The sequence below is a fragment of the Megalops cyprinoides genome, chromosome 16, assembly GCF_013368585.1.
Source record: "Megalops cyprinoides isolate fMegCyp1 chromosome 16, fMegCyp1.pri, whole genome shotgun sequence".
Lineage (NCBI taxonomy): Eukaryota > Metazoa > Chordata > Actinopteri > Elopiformes > Megalopidae > Megalops > Megalops cyprinoides.
In genome coordinates this window covers 14,932,522-14,953,449 of record NC_050598.1, presented here as the reverse complement: position 1 = coordinate 14,953,449, position 20,928 = coordinate 14,932,522, and the positions used below count along the sequence as shown (strand labels likewise).

The 20,928-nt window shown below is 38.8% G+C and overlaps 1 protein-coding gene across 1 annotated transcript; it reads left to right on the top strand.

Annotated features, from left to right (window-relative positions):
* Positions 1-5,636: 5,636 nt before the first annotated feature.
* On the top strand, positions 5,637-13,016 carry LOC118791333 (protein YIPF6-like). Its single transcript, XM_036548653.1, has 7 exons — positions 5,637-5,686; positions 8,249-8,377; positions 8,796-8,874; positions 9,466-9,508; positions 9,899-10,024; positions 10,516-10,673; positions 11,517-13,016. The coding sequence occupies exons 1-7, from the start codon at positions 5,654-5,656 to the stop codon at positions 11,636-11,638; spliced, it is 690 nt and encodes a 229-aa protein (XP_036404546.1). The 5' UTR covers positions 5,637-5,653; the 3' UTR covers positions 11,639-13,016.
* The last annotated feature ends 7,912 nt before the right edge of the window (positions 13,017-20,928 follow it).

Below are 20,928 nucleotides of genomic sequence, written 5' to 3'. Positions count from 1 at the left end.
GAGGAAGAGTTGAGTCAAACCAAGACATTAGCGTAGGTGTAGTTTATTTTTTCCTGAGACATTCAAAGAAATGAAAATTAAAATCTCTATGTGCTTTGAGCAGTGACTTACCATGGTCAAAGTCAAACAGAAACAGAGAGTCTGTGAAATCCCTGCCAGGTTTAGAAATATAAATGTATTAATTATGTACACCATTTATTTGCTTAAGGGGCATCCTTATGCAGTGAAATACACTGTATATTGCTTAGCTACGTTATCAATTTTTTCCATCCAGGAAGTTACTGAAGCAAATTCAGAGTAAGCACTTTGCTGAAAGGCATCCTACAGCAAGCAATACTCAACCCAGGCAATACTCAGTTCTGCAACCACATAATAACAAGTTCATCTCTCTAACCTCCATGTTACAATGTAATATGTGTTGATGACTGTGTATGTTTATTTATAAGTCGGCAGCCATATGCCTTAATGTGAGCAGCATACGGAATGTCCTGCTGTATAACCGGCACATATGTATGAATGAGTGTTTTGCTGTTGTTAGTTTGGACCTGTTAACAAAAACAGAGTCAAAGATATCACCTTGTCCGGATAGTAAAAGGTTTTTGTGTATTCATTATGTTACATCAACATCATATGCCTAAAACGTGTCTGAATAATACACCGTTTTGCAGGAAGAGGAAGCTGGCATGATTCATTTGGGTTCAAGCTCTGGTCAAAAGAACACGTGGAAAGGAACCTTTAGCAATAGAAAGCCACAATGTGATTTCACTCAGAAGATCCATGCCTGAATTCAACACCGACCTCTGCAGCATGAATAAGGATACAAATTCAACACTGCCCTCTGCAGTATGAATAAAGATTTAAATCTGACATTGTCCGCTGTAATATGAACTAGGAAGTAAATACACACTGGGGTCAGGTGCATGTCTGGGTACATGTCAGGTCTGTCGCACTCAGAGACACACAACCAGTAAGAAAGACTACTATAAACATAATATTTTATGGACTCATTCTAGTGTGTATGATTGAGTAAAGTAAATGTTTAAAGAAAGATGGATGTTGTATACAATACATACAATGTCCTTTCTTGATTAGTATATCAAATGGGGAAAGGATTAGGCTATAACTCCCATACATCAGGAGCAAGACTGAATAAAACAACACTATTCTCAGGGTGCTTTCACACCTGCAGCCTATAGTCCGTTTGAATCGAACCATAGTGCGTTTGACCCCTTGGTTCGGTTCATTTGCATACGTAGGTCAGGACGCAGTAATCGCACTAAGGTCCGCACCAAAATAATCGGCCCGAGACGCCCAAAGGGAGGTGTTCTCGATCCCCATCATCTGGCGAACTCTGGTGCGGTCCCACTGGTGAAACCCGAACCAACCAGGACCAAAGCTATCCAATACCTATGACTGTGTATATTGACAACCTTATGCTGTTTTATTGCCAGGTATGTTAAATTGAATTGTATATGTGTTTGAAATGTATTTTTTAGCTAGCTAGGTCTGATATCCCAAGTTAGCCCAAGTTAAATAAAGTGGCTACTGTATTTTGAGCTTTGCCAGGTAATTTGATATTGTGCCCCTTTTCCTTATGCTGGCGACGAGTGTGCAACCGGAGACGTGTTACATTGTTGTACTGTATATATGGACAACTTACTTATGCTGTTTTATTGCCAGTGCTAATTAAACACGTGCTGTGAACCCAACCCATCCTGTCTGCCTGTGATTCCTGCGAGAGTAGCGTCGCATCAACACATTATTTTCTAGCCTCAGCCAGGCCACATTTTGAAACTGTATCATTTGCCTAAAGTGATAAATGCAAACAATGTAATAAACGATGACTAGGGCCAAGATCAACCGGCTTAGTTGTCCCTCCACTGTGAAATTGGAAAGTGGCGCGTTAATCTATTTCCGAAACATAAACACCAAAGTGACCAATGAGGGAGCAGTCTGTTCTTCTTTTACAAATTTTGGTTTGTTTAGAAATAATGCCATGTGAAACAGAACCGAAATTACGTCATTATGCAACATTGCAACAATTTATTTCCTGCTGCGGACCAAAGCAATCAAACTATAGGTCTGAAAACGCCCTTATTATTCTTAAGCATTAAATCTGAATGTTGTAACTTATGTTATAATTTTTCTGATGAATCTTATTCTAATATTCCCAAGTACTTTATAGATTGTCCATAAAACCCAGACAGCCAGTCAAGTCATAAAATTTGGCAAGTTTGTAGAGGGTGCTGGAACACATCTAATGAGGCACCATATGGATCCGCAAGTCACATGACTCAGAGGAAAAATCCTATAAGGCGGCAGACTAAAGATTGTTCATCATATTTTCTACTTGCAGGTAAAATTATGAGATATTTCTACTATATATCTACTTGTTACATGGCATAGAGTAGTATGGCATTAAATTAAGTACAGCGTGAACCAAACAGAGCAGTGGTTTGGATTCAAGAATCCCGACCTAATATCCCCAAATAACTCCCCCCACTGAAGAACTGGTGGAGTGGGAGTACGAATTCACAGCAGGATAATGAAGATAGCTGAAATGTTCCACTAGTGGATGATGCTCACAAGGAATGAGAGGGAGTGGAAAATAGAAAAATACAATGAGATAAACAGCAGGAGAAAATTGTTCTGGGGCAAATTTAAGCAGCACTGGGTAGCTAATGGAGGACACAGAGTGGCAAGGAAGAGCGAAAACAAGCTGAACTGCAGTTCAGCATTTTCTACAGAGTTCAGACAGTGTAATGAAGGCTGGTAAAGACAATACTACACTTATCAAGTGTGGGACAGGGGGTTTTGAAGGAATCCGATTCTATGAATATTTTATAAGAATAAGTGGAAAGAGCAATTTGAAGGGGGAAAATTATTTTTAAAAGGATGGGGGGAGTTAAGACTGACTGCCAAGCTTCTAGCATAAAGGGAAGGACAAAAAGTGGTTATAGAGATACAGAGAATTCATCAGAAGGGGTTGCAAGGTGTAGGAAAAATAGCAATGAGATCAGAAATGTAACATTGGGAACAGTGGGAATGCATCCTAGTGTTGGCTGGTTTTCTTTTCAATAGGGACGCAGGAAACTCATGCTCAATTTGCTTTTGGGTTGAGGATCTGTCAATAAGGAAAACACAGGTGTTTATGAAAATACTCATGAAATGAAATGTACAATGTCAAGATACTAAAAAACACAAATAGCTTCTCCGGATTGTTTTATTTGACTTCATCATTATATTGTGGACAGAAATATGAGTCCATTAACATGAGCAAATAAAGTAGCTTGGTAAATAGAATCACTTGATAAATTCCACAGGGTGGCAGATGACAGTTGTATTTCCCTCAGAAAATAACGTCAGGAACTTTACTTATTTAAGTTTGCAGCCTAGGGGGCAGATGCAGCCTGTGAGGGATTTCCTGTCGGTTCTTTTACTAAAAATACTTCGTATTCATATGAATCCAAAACTGTGACTACCTGGAACATTACTGTGTGTCCATGGCAATAATGATATTATAATTTTTCTCTTAGGATGCGCTGCTACACTGGTTAATTTGCTGTCCCAATTATTGAAATTTTTTCCCAAAATGTGTTTTCAATCACTCACCTGTCATAAATTGATAATTTACCACTCATGAGAAACATGTAATGGTCTGTTCTGCACATGAGAAGTAATAGATAGATTCTAAAGTAAAGTAATAGATATTCTAAGAATGTGTCTGGGGTGTTTATACATACACCGCTGAGCCAAAACATTATGACCACCTGCCTAATATGCTGTTTGTCCTCCGTGTGCCGCCAAAACAGCGCCGACCCGCCAAGGCGTGGACTCTACAAGACCTCTGAAGGTGTCCTGTGGTATCTGGCACCAAAACATTAGCAGCAGATCCTTCAAGTCCTGTAAGTTGCGAGGTGGAGCCTCTGTGGATCGGACTTGTCGGTCCAGCACATCGCACAGCTGCTCAATTGGATTGAGATCTGGAGAATTTGGAGGCCAGGGCAACACCTTGAACACTTCATCATGTTCCTTAAACCATTCCCAAACAATGTGTGTAGTGTGGCAGGGCGCATTATCCTGCTGAAAGAGGCCACTGCCATCAGGGAATACCATTGCCATGAAGGGGTGTACCTGCTCTGCAACGATGTTGACGTCCACATGAATGGCCGGACCCAGGGCACTGGCAGGTAAACGGTGCACACGTACATGGCCATCCACGTGATCTAAAAGAAAACGGGACTCATCAGACCAGGCGACCTTCTTCCACTGCTCCAAGGTCCAGTTCCGACACTCGCATGCCCATTGTAGGTGCTTTCGAAGGTGGACAGGGGTCATCATGGGCACTCTGACCGGTCTGCAGCTACGCAGCCCCATAAGCAGCAGGGTGCGATGCACTGTGTGTTGTGACATATTCCTCCCATAACCATCATTAAAATTTTCTGTGACTTGTGCCACAGTAGACCTTCTGTCGGTTCGGACCAGATGGGACAGGCTTCATTGCCCTTTTGCATCAATGAGCCTTGGGCGCTTAACACCCTGTCGCTGGTTTGTGGTTTGTCCCTCCTCGGACCACTGTCGGTAGGTACTCACAGCTGCTGACGGGGAGCACCCCACAAGCCTTGCCATTTTCGGGGATGCTCTGACGCAGTCGTCTGGCCATAACAAATTGGCCCTTGTCAAAGTCAGTCAGGTCTTTACTCCTGCCCATTTCTCTTGCATCCAACATGTTGACTACAAGAACTGATTGTTCGTTTCCCATCTAATCTACCCAGACCTTGACATGTGCCCTTGTTTGGAGATGATCAATGTTATTCAGTTCACCTGTGAGTGGTCATAATGTTTTGGCTCATCAGTGTATATGCAGACTACTAATTTGTGCATTTAGCAGAAAGTAGAAAATATCTGTCCCATACTTACCAGTGCTTACCAGAATATAAAATCCCCCTTAATAGTAGTTGCAAGGGCCCAAAACAACTGAACCGCTGAGAGGAAAAAAGTACACCACCATTCTACCAGAAGATGGCAGAAGTGGGACATCAAATAGATTACATGAATTGCTCATTTCCAAGCAGTTTATCCATTCAGTCCCAGTGAAGACAGTTCAAACGAACACCTCTTTTATTATTGTGTACATTTTAGATATTTTGTCCATTGCCTGATGAAGGAGGTGATTTACACTAAATTACATACCTGAAAATATTCAATTACAATATTGAAAAAATGTTTGGTATTGTGTTTGTATTAGCTTTCCATTACATATATAATATATAATATGTGATATATATAATAAGCACAATAATAATGATAAATAATAATAATGCTTAAATGTTGTAAAATAAAATGCAAAACTCCTTTAAAACCTATTATCTGAAATTCCTTGGCATGCTCATGACATCTTAAAAACTGCATTACTGCATCTATGCAGAGTTGTCATTCTACTACCATTTCTGTAGTTTCAGGTGGATCCTCCAGATGGATATCATAAATTGCTCATTTAATCTGTAATTTGCAAAAGGAACACAACAGTAAATTAAATGACTGTGGCAGCATTGATTCAGATAAATTAAGGGATAACCGGCGCATTTTCCTGGACAAGCTGTCTCCTTTTGATGACGTGAAATGTTTACCTCCACGTTTCAAACGAGGAAACATGGCGGAAGTGGACGAATCTAACAAACCCTTGGTAAGAAAATAAGACGTTTGCAACATCCAGAAAATTAATCAAACAATGCGTAACACGAGATGCATTATTTGTACTTAGCTAGCTAAATGCCAGGACGTACAAATCCTTTTGTTGGACCAACTTTTTATTGAGCTTGAAAGACAGCACACGCTGCCTAAATTACACAGCGATGCTAGCTATAAATATGGACATTTTTCAACCAACCTAGGTACCGTCTGTTGCAGATTGCTGGCCAGCAGGTTATTATACCTATCACGACATGATTTGCTTGATAAACCGCGGTTGCATTGTGTGCAGTATGCCCAGCGTTTAGCATAGACGACGATTTTAGAATTGGTAGCATACGCGTTATTGACTACATCTCCAATCGGCACCTGTAGGAGGCATTGCAGTTTTTATCGTAGTTGTAGTGTGAAGCACTTAAGTGTCTGAAATATTGGTGATGAAAACTAATCTTTGCTACGCAAGGAAGTCGAACTATCCGGGCTACAGTGACATCGTTTGGTACATGTAAGGCAGCGTTTGCCAAAACTCTCCTGGAGGACCCCTTGTCCTGCACGTTTTACATCTCTGGCTGCTGCAACACAGCTGATTTAAATGATCAGTTTGTTATCAAGCAGCTTCAGGAGTTCATAACGAGTTGATCATTTGTGTTGATCAGCTGTGCTGGAGCAGGGAGAGATTTAAAACATGCAGGACAAGTGGTCCTCCAGGAGAGGTTTGGGAAAAGCTGCTTTAGTGGAAGCATACCAAGTCTTTTACAGCGTACCTTTTAAGCAATAATGTGGATAGCTAACGATGATTCACACTATTCTCCATGGGTACAATAGATGGAATGATTTCTAACAGGATAACACATTCAAGTAACAAATTGGTTGGAACTACAGGCCCTTTCCTGTTTCTAATATCATATATCCACTTGATATACTCATCAATATGTATTCATTTTTAGGCTGCCAGCTGTGAAGTGAATCTAGGCCTCTGAATTGTCTGCCTTAGCTATCAAGGCTAGTTAGTTATGATTTTGTATTAATCCATAATATATGATATGACACAAAGAACAGAGGTTTTCTGTGTTAGTCATTGGACAGTGATGACCTTTTGAGTGGGCATATCAGTTACTAAGGCACAGATGGTCATTGTTTAAAGGCAAAAAGGGAAGAATGGGGAGCCAGTCAAGTTACTGTCCTCATTAGAGTAGACATTTATGCTGGATATATATGCAATCCATAAATTGCACACCCATAAGCACAGGTAATTCATATCAGAAATTTTGAAAGTAACCTATTGAGACAATAATGATAGTAACTACATGGAATTGTGAACAGTGTTCATGCGGTGTTCATGGCCTAATGTAGACAAATGTCACCATCGGGTGACATTCTTGAAAATGGTTTTTGATATAATTTATGTAGACTGAGTTATTGTCTTTCATTTTTAACTGTTTGCAGTTAGTTAGCAATCACTTTGAATACTGAACATTTGTTGCTACTAGGTGACTAGCTAGCTATATGTTTACCTCCTTTACATCAACCATAGATAACTGACTTCATTTCTGAATTTCATGAATTGCTTGATGTATGGTGTTGCTGATATCACATCTGATTAGGTTCTCTGATCAGACTCAGTTCTCCCAGGGGTTAAGGGTGGGCTGAGGGTGAGGATGAGGGTGGAGGTTAGGAATAGTGGTTGGGTTAGGGTTTGGGTTGGATTACCCCTTTAGGGACAGTAGACAGAATGACATAACATCATGATGCTTGCATAAACAAGCATCACGATGTACTCGTGTAGCAAAGGGGCTATCCATGGACCATCTCTTGCTTGATGTGAATGTGTGAGCCTTAACAAATGGACACAACACAGTCCATCCTTGTTGGAAAAACAGTGCATTTTACGGTAAATAAAGTCTGTACAAGTGAAGAAATAAATATGGGAACAGTCAGCGAAACAGTTCAACAAGTGAGAGAGCCCTTAATTTCTTACGGTCTAAACAAGCAAGTAAAGAAATAATTTGTCCAGTCAAGCTTTATGTGTTTGATGTTCTTAAAAAACATTAATGACCTTTGTAAACAAGTCACTCATTCAAAATGATTTTAGACAACACTGTATTCAAAACCTGGCATCCAGAACGTTGAGCTTAACCCAAACCCGACCGCTGCAACACAATAGGCCCGGTTGTAGGTGCCTTTAACAGTAGTTTAAATCATCTAAATCATCTGTACTTTTCATTGACATCTCAAACATTAAAGTTGTAAGAATGTCCATTTTCCTTTTTTGGAGGAGAATGTTAAGAGTGTTCTAGGCTGAACCAGATAGCAGAATGGTGTGTGCAGGAAGCCTTTGTCAAAACACAGGTCAGGTAAACCACTAACATACTGGAATGTTTTATTCTGTTACCTTTTAGTTTCATTGACAATATTGTTTTATCGGTGTCATTAACTATCAATATATGATGATGACTGACTTCCACTGCGTATTTATGGAAAATGCACACTGTCTGTCCAAGTTAAATAGGAATGTGGTTCCTGGAAAGGAAGGGATTCACAGTCTGAGTGTCTGCAGTTTGCAGGGCTCTCAGATGTGTCAATTTCCGCTGACATTCCAGTGGAGGGAGAGATCACAGTCCCGGTCAGCTCCCCATCCCAGGACGATGAGTTCTCCACTCTGGATGAGCCTGTCAAAGACACCATCGTAAGAGACATCCTTCCATATAACAAGTCTGCTTTTTCATTCAATGTCAGGCAATTTTAGAGCTTGACTAGATGACTTTGGATTGTCAGTAGCTAGAGTATAACAAAGTTCTTGAAGTGATGGAAGACTGAAGATTTTGCACTTTTTTTCTTTTTGAGTTGACTGATAGATTGACAAATAATAGTTTTTAGCTGTCTAAACACAAGATGTAGCTGAGAAACAACTTTATTTCCCATTCAGGGGATACAGAGATTCTCAGGGGTACTTTATATCCCTGGAGTGATCTTTTTTCATGATTTTTTTTTTGTTTTTATGACTTTTATGGTATTAATGATACATTAATTATAGATGTTATATTTTTCCTCATTATAATGGTGTTATGCTCTTATTAATGTTCTTACTGTTTTCTTCCTTACAGCTGAGGGATTTGAAAGCAGTGGGGAAGAAGTTTGTTCATGTGATGTATCCCAAAAAAAGCTCAGCATTACTGAGAGACTGTGAGTATCTAATTTCAAATTGATTCTTTTTACTGGTATTTATTAATCATAATGAACGCCTACAGGTAATGTGATTGTAATTGCAAAGTTGAAAAGGGCACTGTTATTTAGGAATGTGTCTACTCCCACTTCAGTCGTAGTTGTATATTTATGTAGCTGTTCGATTCAAATAAAAAGAGCCAGAAATAATTATGTGGACCATACCAAAGTGGAAAGTTGCTTCAATACAGTCTTTTCCCTTATTTTGAAATGTAGCGTTATGACTGTAAAAACAAACTGCGGCAGCCATGGCCCTGTCAATGATGAATGCATTGTAATGTGTGTGTGTGTGTGTGTACGAGATCTGTTTAGCCTAGAATCACATTATATGAACACACGTAAGGATACATTTTGTGTAGGTGTAAGATACCTCTTAGCCTGTGTGTGGCTGTGTTACTTCTCTGGTTCTTCTTACTCTCCACTTGAGCAAGGGAATACAAAATATAAAATTCAGAACTTTTCACACTGTACACAAATGTGGCATTACAATGTAAATTAGGTTCTTGACTTAAAAAAAGAACCAAGTGTATGCTTTCTGTTTCATGTCACCAGGGGATCTTTGGGGCCCACTTCTCCTATGTGTCACACTGGCTCTGTAAGTCCTCATATGCACTCCGTATGATGAAATTCACAGTCTCTCATCGATTTTTAAAAGGATAAGCTGTTCTAGGCCCTAAGTAGAAAGCTAATGGTCGTTGGATAATCAGTGGTTGGTGTAGATCTAAAAGATACCACTCGAGGTGTGCTATAATCATCCACTTCAAAGGATTGCGTTCATTGTATTTTCAAGCTGCGTATACTTCCGTCAGTCTATTACCACCGTTTTCACCAGGTTTCCACTGGTGAAAATGGTGGTTTTCTTGTTTTTCTTGTTTTTCTTGTGTTAGCTTCACTACTGGGCTTGTGCATCTAACAATGGTTAGAGAAATAGTAGGCAGAACACATTCGGTGTTGAAAACAGTAACCATTGGGTCCTGTTTTTCAGCATGCTGCAGGGGGGATCAGCGGACAGTAAGGACGACGGGGGCCCCCAGTTTGCCGAGGTGTTTGTGATTATCTGGTTTGGATCGGTCGTCATCACGCTCAATTCCAAGCTTTTGGGAGGCACCATGTAAGCGATCACACTTGACTGAACATGTTTCCGTTTCAGCCACGCGTAAATCTGTTTCATTGTGCCAGTGAATGCTAGTTATAAAGCTGAGCTAAATCTCAACAATTATCTGGAACAATGCTGTTGTACTCTTTGAGTCAAATTGATTGAAGACATTGAAGCGTACATTGAAGTGTAAAAATTTAAGTTTACTAGGAGAAATGTAGTGGAATAAAAACCTTTACCGTCTCATCTGAACTATCTGTGACAAACTCACCCACTAATAATCAAGGGTAGAGCTTATTCAGTTTGTTACAGAGGAACGGCAGTTCATGCCCAAATAAGGGCCTTTTCTGAACATACTGTGTTCTGTGCAGAGTAATTACTGCCATGTCCATTATTGATATGAGCCATGATTAATTAAGAACAAAGGTGGAGGGCAAAATGGGGGAACAGGCTGCCTCATAAAAAGCAATTAAAAGGTTCCTGGCTGTGTGTTTCTTCCACCACAGTTCATTCTTCCAGAGCCTGTGTGTGCTGGGGTACTGTATTCTGCCACTGACGGTCGCCATGATCGTCTGTAGACTGGTGTTACTGGGGGGAGCCGGCGCTGTCAGCTTTGCCGTCAGACTCATTGTGGTCGTCGCTTCATTTGGCTGGTCCACATTTGGTAAGGCGTTTCACCCAACCGTCTCTCTGTTGACTTGAGTATTCTATATGAATTCCTTGAAAACGTAGAATTTCTACAGCCACTTAGTATTTTTAGTTATGTTCTTGTTCGTCATTATTTCAGTTATGTAGCGTCACATTGAATCTTTTTTTTTATACCTAATGTGGGCTTGCTTTCACAGTGCAGCATGTTTACATATGAGAATATTCCATTTTTGGTTCCTTCTCAACACCACAGTACTCTTGGTGTGCAATCAAGCGTTGCCTAGTAAAGCACACAGGGTCCACTTGATTTTACCAGCTATAGATCACCCTAAGGCTTTACTGTGAGGTCAAAGAGGAAATGGACCGAAAATGGGTACTCAAACGCTATACATCAAGCGTGAAGAAGCTGAAGAAAGTGTTGACTGTAGCACAGGAAATGGTAGCTAAAAGCCTAGCTCCCACAGCCCCTCCTATCTTTTTACATGATTTGTCTCATGCATATCTCACAGTAGGTGGCGCTGTTGTGCTTTGTTGCTATCATGTTTCTCTTGAATGTGGAATCATTGAGAAATATCCAAAGGAAACATGAAAAAATAGAACCCAATAGAGTATTTTTAAGTGCTGCAATAGCATTAGAGAGGTAAAAGGATGAATGAAATATAATAATAATAATAATAATAATAATATGACTTTATTATCCACAAATGTGGAAATTTGTCTTTGGCTCCACAGGTAGTTGTTAAAAATGCAGACACAATAAATACAATAAAACACAGTTAATAAATAGTACACATACACGAAACAGCAGTATAAATATCCAGGTCTTACTGTCCTGTGTGTGTGCATGTTTTTCCTACAGCTTCTACAGCGTTCCTGGCCGACAGTCAACCCCCCAGTCGGAAAGCTCTGGTTGTGTATCCCATCTTCCTGTTCTATTTCGTCATTGGCTGGATGATCTTGACCTTTGCCCCCTCTCAGTGAAGGTTTGTTCCTCACTGGGCTGGATGGACCGACCTTTCCTATATTTTGGCAGACATGAAACATATTCAACGCGCCTTGTCTCCTTTTTTTCATGCTCCGCAAACTGATTAGGACATTAGGACATGACGTCCAGAATTCCCCCAAACCTGCATGTTCTGTCTGAGTGTGTTGAGGTGTGAAAAACGTGTGTTTTCAAGGACCTCAGGGGTTGGAAAAGACTGGTGGTCATGATCGGTTGTTCACCTTACGTGGCTTAAGATGTTCTGACAGGGAAGAGTGTTACGGGCACAAAGCATCTTATTGTGTTCTTGACTTCAAACGGACCCTCACATGGGTTTACAGCGGGCTCTATTTCCAAAGAAGAGAGTCTTAAATTGGTTGGAGCAGGAGCCACAGTGCAGTGTTACCAGTATAAATACCTGCGCCGTTTCAGAATGGCAGTCTCTGATTTCTAGTTCAAATGAAGTTGCTTGTAGAAATTGAGATGGTTCATTCCCGCTATTGGAAAAACAAAAAAACCTCTCACTTCTTCTTGTTGTATAGTAATAACAGAGGCACATCGCGTTCTTCAGACTACATCTTTGACACTTGTATTAAAAGCGCAGAGCAGAGTGATTCCAGCCCCTCCCCCCATGACAGCACAGATTTATGCCTCACTGAAAATCAGAGATGTTGTCATCCCTGGTTAATCATGCTCTCAAATTCCCTGATCTCCATTTAAATGAGACAGAAGATTGAGTATTGATCACGTTTCAGTTACATCTCACTGTTATTTTCTCTTCATTACATCAGAGCACTTTAGGGGATAAATCCTGTTGGGAATGCATGCCATTTTGTTTGTATTTCACCTGTAAATTTAATTATAGCATCCTTGGAATCACATATTTTGATTAACTGAATGTAGATTATCTATCTATACATCACTGGAGACCAATATGTGACAAGCTTTATTATTTTCTCTATGAGTGGGTTTATTGTATGACTGCTGTTAAAACTTTTGTTAAAAGTTTGTCCTGCACACAGTGTTTGTCCTGATATTATGTTCATAATGTTATTTTGGTTGGGGGTGTAATTTTGGAAGATTGGTTTAAAAGGTACTGTGAAGGAATTTTATTATTTGTATTTTATCTTGTTTTCCAATTTATTTTTATTATTTTAATTTTTTTGGTTTCTGCTCCAATTAATTATTAAGCGTGGACCCAAAATATTGGTGATAAAGAAGAAACAGCTAAAGATAGGGTTATCCCCTAAATTAAGTTAATGAGTTATTTTTCATATTTATTGAAACCACAGGGGCTGTATTGGAAAGTCATTTGATTTTTTTTTTTAAAAAACATCTTGCCTGTACACATCAGATTAAATAACAGGGAAGCCGTTGTGCTTGCTTAAATGTCTTTCTCAGACAAAGTGAATTGTGGTTACATTGAAGTGACTAACATTTCTAACTCTGTAACAATAAACTACAAATATTTAAATTTTGCCTGTTTTTTTTAAATAATTGTCAGACAATATGCTACATAAATCATCTTTTTCTGATCTTCACCTGTACTTCTAAATTGCAGTTTTTATTTGGATTATACAACAGCCATTTTCAGGCATAAGAAGAGGCTGTATCAGATTACCGCTTTAATTAGCGGTAATTAATTCTGGTGTGTATATTATAAGATTAAATTGTATATTATGTATCATTGTATATTCTGTATTCACAGAAATGGTCCCACACATATTAGCACCTGCTCACTGTCAGATGTTGAGCAGTACTGTTGACTTCACAGCTCTGTTCATTGAAGTGGGACACTCATTTGAAATGCAACTATAAGGCATTTGGCCTGACTGCCAGCAGCAGACCTCATCTGAGATGTGGGAGACAGGGCGGCTGCCCTCAATACGGAATTGAAACGCTCCGAAATGGCTCAGAATTGAAACCCTACAGCCAACATGCCTTTGAGAAGCCCGTCAGTATTGAATTAAAAAAAATATAACAAACTGCAGTTTATATCAGGTACATTTTAAATAAAATACATTAAAGTGTGTATATACAAGGCATATAATATTAAATAATTTTCTTGCCAGACACCCTTGCCAAGAGTTGATTTGTTGTTTAAATGATCACCATATATTTATGTTTATTTATGTTGAAGTGTCATGTGCAAAAGTACAAAACGCAGTGTTTTGCCTGGGTTTTGAATATGCAGTCGTCTGGATACAAGATAGCCTCCCTAGCCACTAATGCCCCATTAAGTACAGACTAATCCATTACTGAAATGATTTGTCAGACAATTGCTCATGTCCTTGTTAGGCAGCTTGTTTTATAGCGTAGTCGCTGGAGATAACATGCGAGAGACCACAGCACACAGTATGTGTTAAAAACATGTATATTTTAAAAATGTTTGCAATTGAAAGAATTAAGATGAATGTTTGAGTGGTCTTATTCAAGGATTCTCTTTGAATAACACTTCAGACAAGTTGAATTAAAAGTCCATTGCAGTAAATAATTAAATGCCTGGAAATAATAGTAATTTATTGTTATAGTACATAGGTTTAAAAAGTTAGCAGTTTATATAAGTTATTGGATTTCAGCATCTACTGTGGAGATGTGCTTCTGTTGTGAGGGCATACTGGTCACTGTTGCTTTTGAACGTGGGTTCCTTATACCTGATGAAAGTATCAGTTGGAATTTTGTTATGGGAGTAATTGTAATTATTTGAATTAATATTTCTGCAAGGTGATCTTAGTACTAGAAGCCTGAAACAGAAGGTCATTGTCTACAATAAGCCTTAATGTGTGGGAATGTGTGTTATGTTGTGAGAATAATCATACAAACTATAATACAGATTGCTGACATTAAAATTGATTTTTTTTGTTTGTTCTATGTGGATTAAAAACTAACTGAGCTTTTTTTTGACTGAATATTTTTTCTATGGCTCCTGTGCTTAACCTGTTTGTTTATTGTATAGTTATAGCTTTTTCTATCATTTATTCAAAAAAAAAAAAATCATGGTGGCTTTGTTGTCCATTTCAGAGTCACGGGGCTCTGGTCTTCATTCCAGCTTTTGACTTATGGCACTTTACATACGTAATGCCTCTAAACTCCACAGTGGATCAGGACAAAGAGTAAATACCACTGCAGTAATTTAACGTTCTAACTCTCCTCTCTTCAACTTTAACTGCCCACAGTATATCTACATGTAGTAGACTTGTGTTTTCATTGGCTATATATACTATATGCTTTGCATTTAATGGCCTTGCCAAACATTGCATTTTTGTTGTAGAGAGTGTATCAGGCATGAAAATGCCAGCACAGGAAATGAAATTCTGTGTATTTCAATGTTTCCAAAGCTGCTGTTGGTTGGCTTGGTGCATTGTTGGGGTGGGGTGGGTTGGGGAGGGGGGGTTGCATGTACATTTGAGAAATGTATATAGAAAATGTACAGAGAGCTCATCCCAGCCTGTATAATTTTAACGTAAGCAGGTACTTAAAGCTTATGCTGTGTTTCATGTCTACAGACTGTATACTTCAGCCAAACCGTGTGCTGTAACAGGCCGTACAAGATATGCTATTGCCGTGAGTGATATGAACTTTATTATAATGAAGATAATTTCTTTAGTAAGAACAGTAAAGTACCAGAAAATTATATTTTGTGTGGACACATAACCAGCTATGAAATAATGATTTTATTCATTGAAAACATTCAGCTGAATAAATTATTATTGCTATAAGAGACATAATTAACTGCAGCTGGCATTTAAAATAAATTAATCACATGAAACAGAAGTAAGTTTCTTTTTATTATTATTATCACCTTGGATACACATTCACATGATAACATAATGAAAAAGAACACTAAAACTGACAGAGGTAATTCATTGTCATGTGAATTGTGATAGAGGAGAGAGGAGGATGAAGGGGAGAAAGTTGTACACTGACACGGTGGGTTTACAATGACTAGAGGAAAAAGAGAAGGTCAGCAGGGGACAGACAGAGGAGGGAAGACAAATGAGGGGATCACATGAGATCCACGGCATGGCCCAGGTGGTGAGTAGCCTGGAGGAAGAAAATGATGGAGTGTTAAGGCATTTGTCAGCTTCTGTGGTGAGAAAGGAAGCAAAACTGTCAATATTATGGAGAAGTCTCAGGGTGGAGAAAAAAGTGAAAGTTTGCCTGGATTTTTCATAGCAGCCAGTGGCTTGTTTGACAGTGAAGCCCCTTTTCCATTGAAAGCCTCTGTTGGTTTAATTGCTATGGTGCCTTGTTCTGAAACAAAGGGCATTGTCAGTGAGGTTGCTCCCTCAAATTACCTGCTCTTTTTAGTTTGGGGATCTGCTGCTGTTCTGGGCCCAGTGAAAGTGATGCATGGATGAGATTATGTAATGATCAGTGAGTCTGCAGAACCACAGGCAATTCCACCTTTCATGGCTGAACATGACAATCTGAAAGCATGGTACCTTGGCCTGATTGTGTACCCAGCATTCAGTGTGGTTAATGTGTATCATGCAGAAGTAGAAGTGTCATATTTTAGGTTTTATCTCAATTCTATCTGTGGATAAACATATGATTTTATTTAACTTTAACAAACTTTCATTTTTAAATTGAAAAATGTATGTAAATCTATGTATTTGTTTCGGCCTCTTTGTATCTCTCATCATAATTTATCAAATCCAATAATATCAGCAGGAGTTTGTTTGGTTAACATAACACCAAATGAATGGTTTGAGCTGCCGGTTGTTTTAACAAGCTGGCTAGTTATTGGCCATTCTTAATTTTCACAGGAATTTAAAAAAAAAAAAAAAACTTTAATAGGTAATGCTCAGTTATGCTGCTTCAAAGCACAAACACAAAACAATGTTGTTGATTAAAATGGTGCATAGGTTTCATTAACATATTTCAACAGTATTGCAAGTGGACAATGTGCAGTGAGGACCTTGGTCACTTCACAAGCATGTTATGCTATAGTGTTGAAATGAATCTTCCATTGTCTTTCATACATCAAATTTGACAGAGGAATAGATTTGCTGGACCATGTCCAGGGCTGGGGAAAAAGGACAATGAATTACAATCCATCATCCTCTCACAGTCCTCTCACTATAGCTGTGATTGTATTCTATATATCTATTAGTCTGTCAAGAGAAAATAGGAGGCAATGAGAGGACAATAGAGGTTCAGATCAATAAAGATTTGAACAATTTGTCTTTTGTTTCATGTCTTATTTTTTGGCCCAAAATTTGTAGTGCCTTGCACATAAAACTAATGACTGCTATAAGCAATTTGAATAAAAGTACTTCAGATGCATAATTTGAGGGAATTGCTATTGTTATGTCTGGGTACCAAACTTTAAAAAAACATTCTTTGCCTTCTATAAGACAATAAAATAAAACAAAAAGCAGATGTATAAAAGATTTGAGAGGGATCTGTACCACAGTCGGTCACATACCGCTAAGCAATTACAGGTAATTGCATACGAGTCATTGTTAAAAGTACCAGACTTTTTGTTCTAATCACCGGTACCTTATTCATTAACACAGCTAATCACTTCAAGCATTCACTCCTGTATGAATTCCAAGCATTTATTCATGAGTCTTGTAAGGAGTGTTGCCTTGATGCATTCTTGATCAGTCCAATCAACCACTTCAACAAAGGTTCACATTCAAAGGATTATGAATTATTACCATAAAATGTAACAATTAATTAACAAACTCCATTGGCAGCATTTAGTATATAGGGAAATACGCTGTACTCTGGACCCTGTTTATATTGGATTTGGGGCATTGCTATATTACCTTAACTCCTAAGGTCACTTTACTGCAACAAAACCTAAATGGTTGTATGGTGCAAACCTGTGATGTGAAAATATTACAATGCACTGGAGAAGGTTGTCTGCAGACAAAGATACCAGGATAAACATCAGTTTTATGCAACAGAGCCTATAGCCAGCAATAGCTTTATATTTTGTGATTAATTTTGTTTTTGGAATACTAGAAACTAGCTTGCCTGTAGCTGACAAGAAAGGGTACATTTGAGCAATAAGAACAAGATAATTGAAAACATCCTATTATAGCTCACTGAATCTAAAAAAAAAAGGAGTTGGCAAAACCAAAAAAGAAATATGGCTTTCATTGAGGAATTGCCCTCAAGGAGACTGTGGAACACAAAGATAAGTAAAAAGGAACACAAATGGGGAAACAGAGTTTTTGAAGCAATAAATGCATATTCATCTGACACAGATTGATGAAAGAAGTTCAGAGGTGTGTGTTCTCTGCACTGAGACTGAAATGTTCTCTCTGGCCACAACACAGCTGCAGAAGAGTAGGCCTGCTAGCGAGAGGTGAGTGATATCACCTCCACTGCCTGCTGCCTGTCAACACCACTGCTCCAGGTGTTATCCAGCTCTTACATGTTTTGCAGCCTGTAATGAATTGTTTTGCTCAAATAAAGAAATCAAACTTATGATATAATTAGGCTGTATACAATGTTATTCTATTCTATAGCACCTTTTTTTTGACCAGGAACGTAGACTGAAACTTTTATTAGACCGGGAACATAGGCTTAAACGTCTTTTAAAGTTATGCCCTTGGGAAAGAAGGTGGATAGAGAATGCAAGAGCCAATTGACTGGGGGGCTAAAGAAATGTCTACACATTGGAGGTATTCAACTTTTGGAAAAATCTAAGGGTTCTGACATCTTTTCATTTTAAGCCCATGACTGAAATATTTTTGAGGCAATAATAATTTTCAGTCATTATGTAGTAGTAGTGGTAGTAATAGTAGAAACAACAACAACAATACTACTACTACTACTAATAATAATAATAGTAATAACAACCAGTGTTAAACCTTCTCTTCTATCCACCTCCCCCCACAAGCCCTATAGTCCTCATCCCCTTGAGACAAGGGACCTAATGTTGATTGTCTAAGTATTTAAGTATGTTTTCATCATCACCATCAACAATGAGTGAGCAGTGGAAGGCTCTAGGATTATGATTTTTAAAAGGAGAAAATCAAGACCGGATATTATCTTAATTTTGCCTGATTAAAATGTATAAAGGGTGTGAAGGTAACTGGATGTGAAGTGAGATGTGATTAGCTCTAGTTTCTACTGAGGTACTTGAAAGTCTGGCAATATATATTTTTTTCTTTTCTTGGAAGATTATCAACAACATAATACAAGTTCTTCATGAGAAGAATCTTCATTGAATTGATATTCAGGTACAAAATATTTTATTTACCGTTTCTCAAAAGAAAGGACCTTGCTGTGAAGCTGAGAAATAAAGAGAGAGAAAGAAAGATTCAGTGAGGATGGGATTTTGCATAGTGAATTGGTGAAGCATGGGGGAAAGATAAGCCTTTCTTGAATTTGAGTTGGCAATGCGTTAAGGATACCAATAGCTCTCTTAATAAAATTTAATTGCTATTGCTATTGACCTAAACATTTACAAAGACAGTTTCCATTTTTCTCAGCATTGCCCCTCAAATGTCTACTCCAGGCCTTGGTTTGCATTGCATATATTTTAATTGCAGTCTTAATTGCAGCCAGTTCTTCTTAAATTGTTAACATTGCATGCTATTTCAGCAAATGATGCACTGCACCACACAAGCACACTTTCGCAATAACCGCCCTCCTTTCTTTGAAGCAATATTAAGGTCATACATGCTCCTTTAGTGACAGCCAGATATGATAAACAAATCCCTTTTATTGCTGGACTGTAGACTGATGAACCTACATGGGGATGTGTTTACACACCCAGAAGTTTCATTACATAAAAGAGACTCTGAGATTCACTCTCAGATGGACCGTCGGTGAAGTCACCGAAGAGGAGGGGGATTTGTTTGCATAACCCTTTGATGCCCTGTCAAGGAGATGTCTTTTCATATTTTAATGATGACCATGGAAAAAAGTGCCAAATTAAGGGTGCAAGGATGTGTCTTCTCCACCTATAGGGTCTGTGTATTAACGTTACCATCAGATGATTGTATAAATATATTTGTATATATTTTGTGAATACAGACTATACATTTCTCTGAATATTCTTACATACATCACTGACTTCCTCACTTGTGTCTTCAGATGTTATCTTCAAAGTTGTCTGGGAAGATCTGGTGTAGGTATGTTTACAGATTAGTAGGGTTGCTTGCCCCAACAAGAAACTGAAATATCCCTTTTGAAAAAAAATCTGATATCTTTCTTAACGGAAATATTTTTGTGGCAGTAATTTTTTTGTCATTATAATTTCCTTGTCTGATATCACCATATCAAAAAGGAAAGGATTATCTTATTAGCATCTTTTAATAAAATTACGATTTATTTCAAAGGTACCGGTTGCATTTCACAGGGCCACAGTTAATTAAGTTGACAGCTACACATGGCACATGCTGTTCTGATGCAAATCTCCTAGAAAATAAAATCGAAAATGCATTCTTCCAGAACTGCTTTGCAAAAACCAAAATTTTAGTGGCAGAAAAGTGTGCAAAACCGCTGTGAAGGATGGCTTATCATGCCAGTCCAGCTCATCAACAGGATCAGTGCCAAAGGCTAGTGTTCAGAACCAGGTGGAAATGACTGCTGAGCGGATATTCCAGTAATGGCTGGGGTGGGCAGATGCTGATTCCCACACCGTGTGTGTGAGTGTGCTGATCTGTGAGCAGAAGGAGCAATCCATCGTCTCTGAGTGGCAGCACTCCCATGGAGGGACTGAAGAGTGGGGGATAACGCCCACTTGCACCCTCAGAGAGCCCAGAGAAATGTGTGGGCTGTGATGAATGAAAGGCGCAGACATGAAGCTGATCCACACGAGCTGTGAACCCGGCTTCCAGCTCACTGGTCTATGTGCCCTGGAGGATACAGGGACAACTGACATCCTATCTCAGCGAGGGGCACCATTCCATGTCAAGCAATGAACATGTGTGGAGAAGGACACAGAGAGAAAGGTGATTAAATAATTCCCCACTATATCTGTGAAGAACGGTTAGTGAAGCTCAGCACAAATCATTATATTGAATGAAGACAACCAAATCATGTAACAGAAACATACTTATAGAGGCCATCCTTGTGGATTCGGTACAAGGTCAACTCACTTCATTCCAGACTCTGCTATGACCTAGTTTTTATGTTATAAATCATCAGGGGGCTGTGCCCTACTTCAAAAATTATAGCAGCATGGTGTAGTGGTTAATGTTATCAGAAGGTTGCGGGTTCAGATCCTTAGGTGCATCCTTTGGCAAGTTACTTAGCTGGATTCACTTCTGTAGGAACATTGAGCAAAACTAATTGCATTTATTGTCAAACTGATGGTATA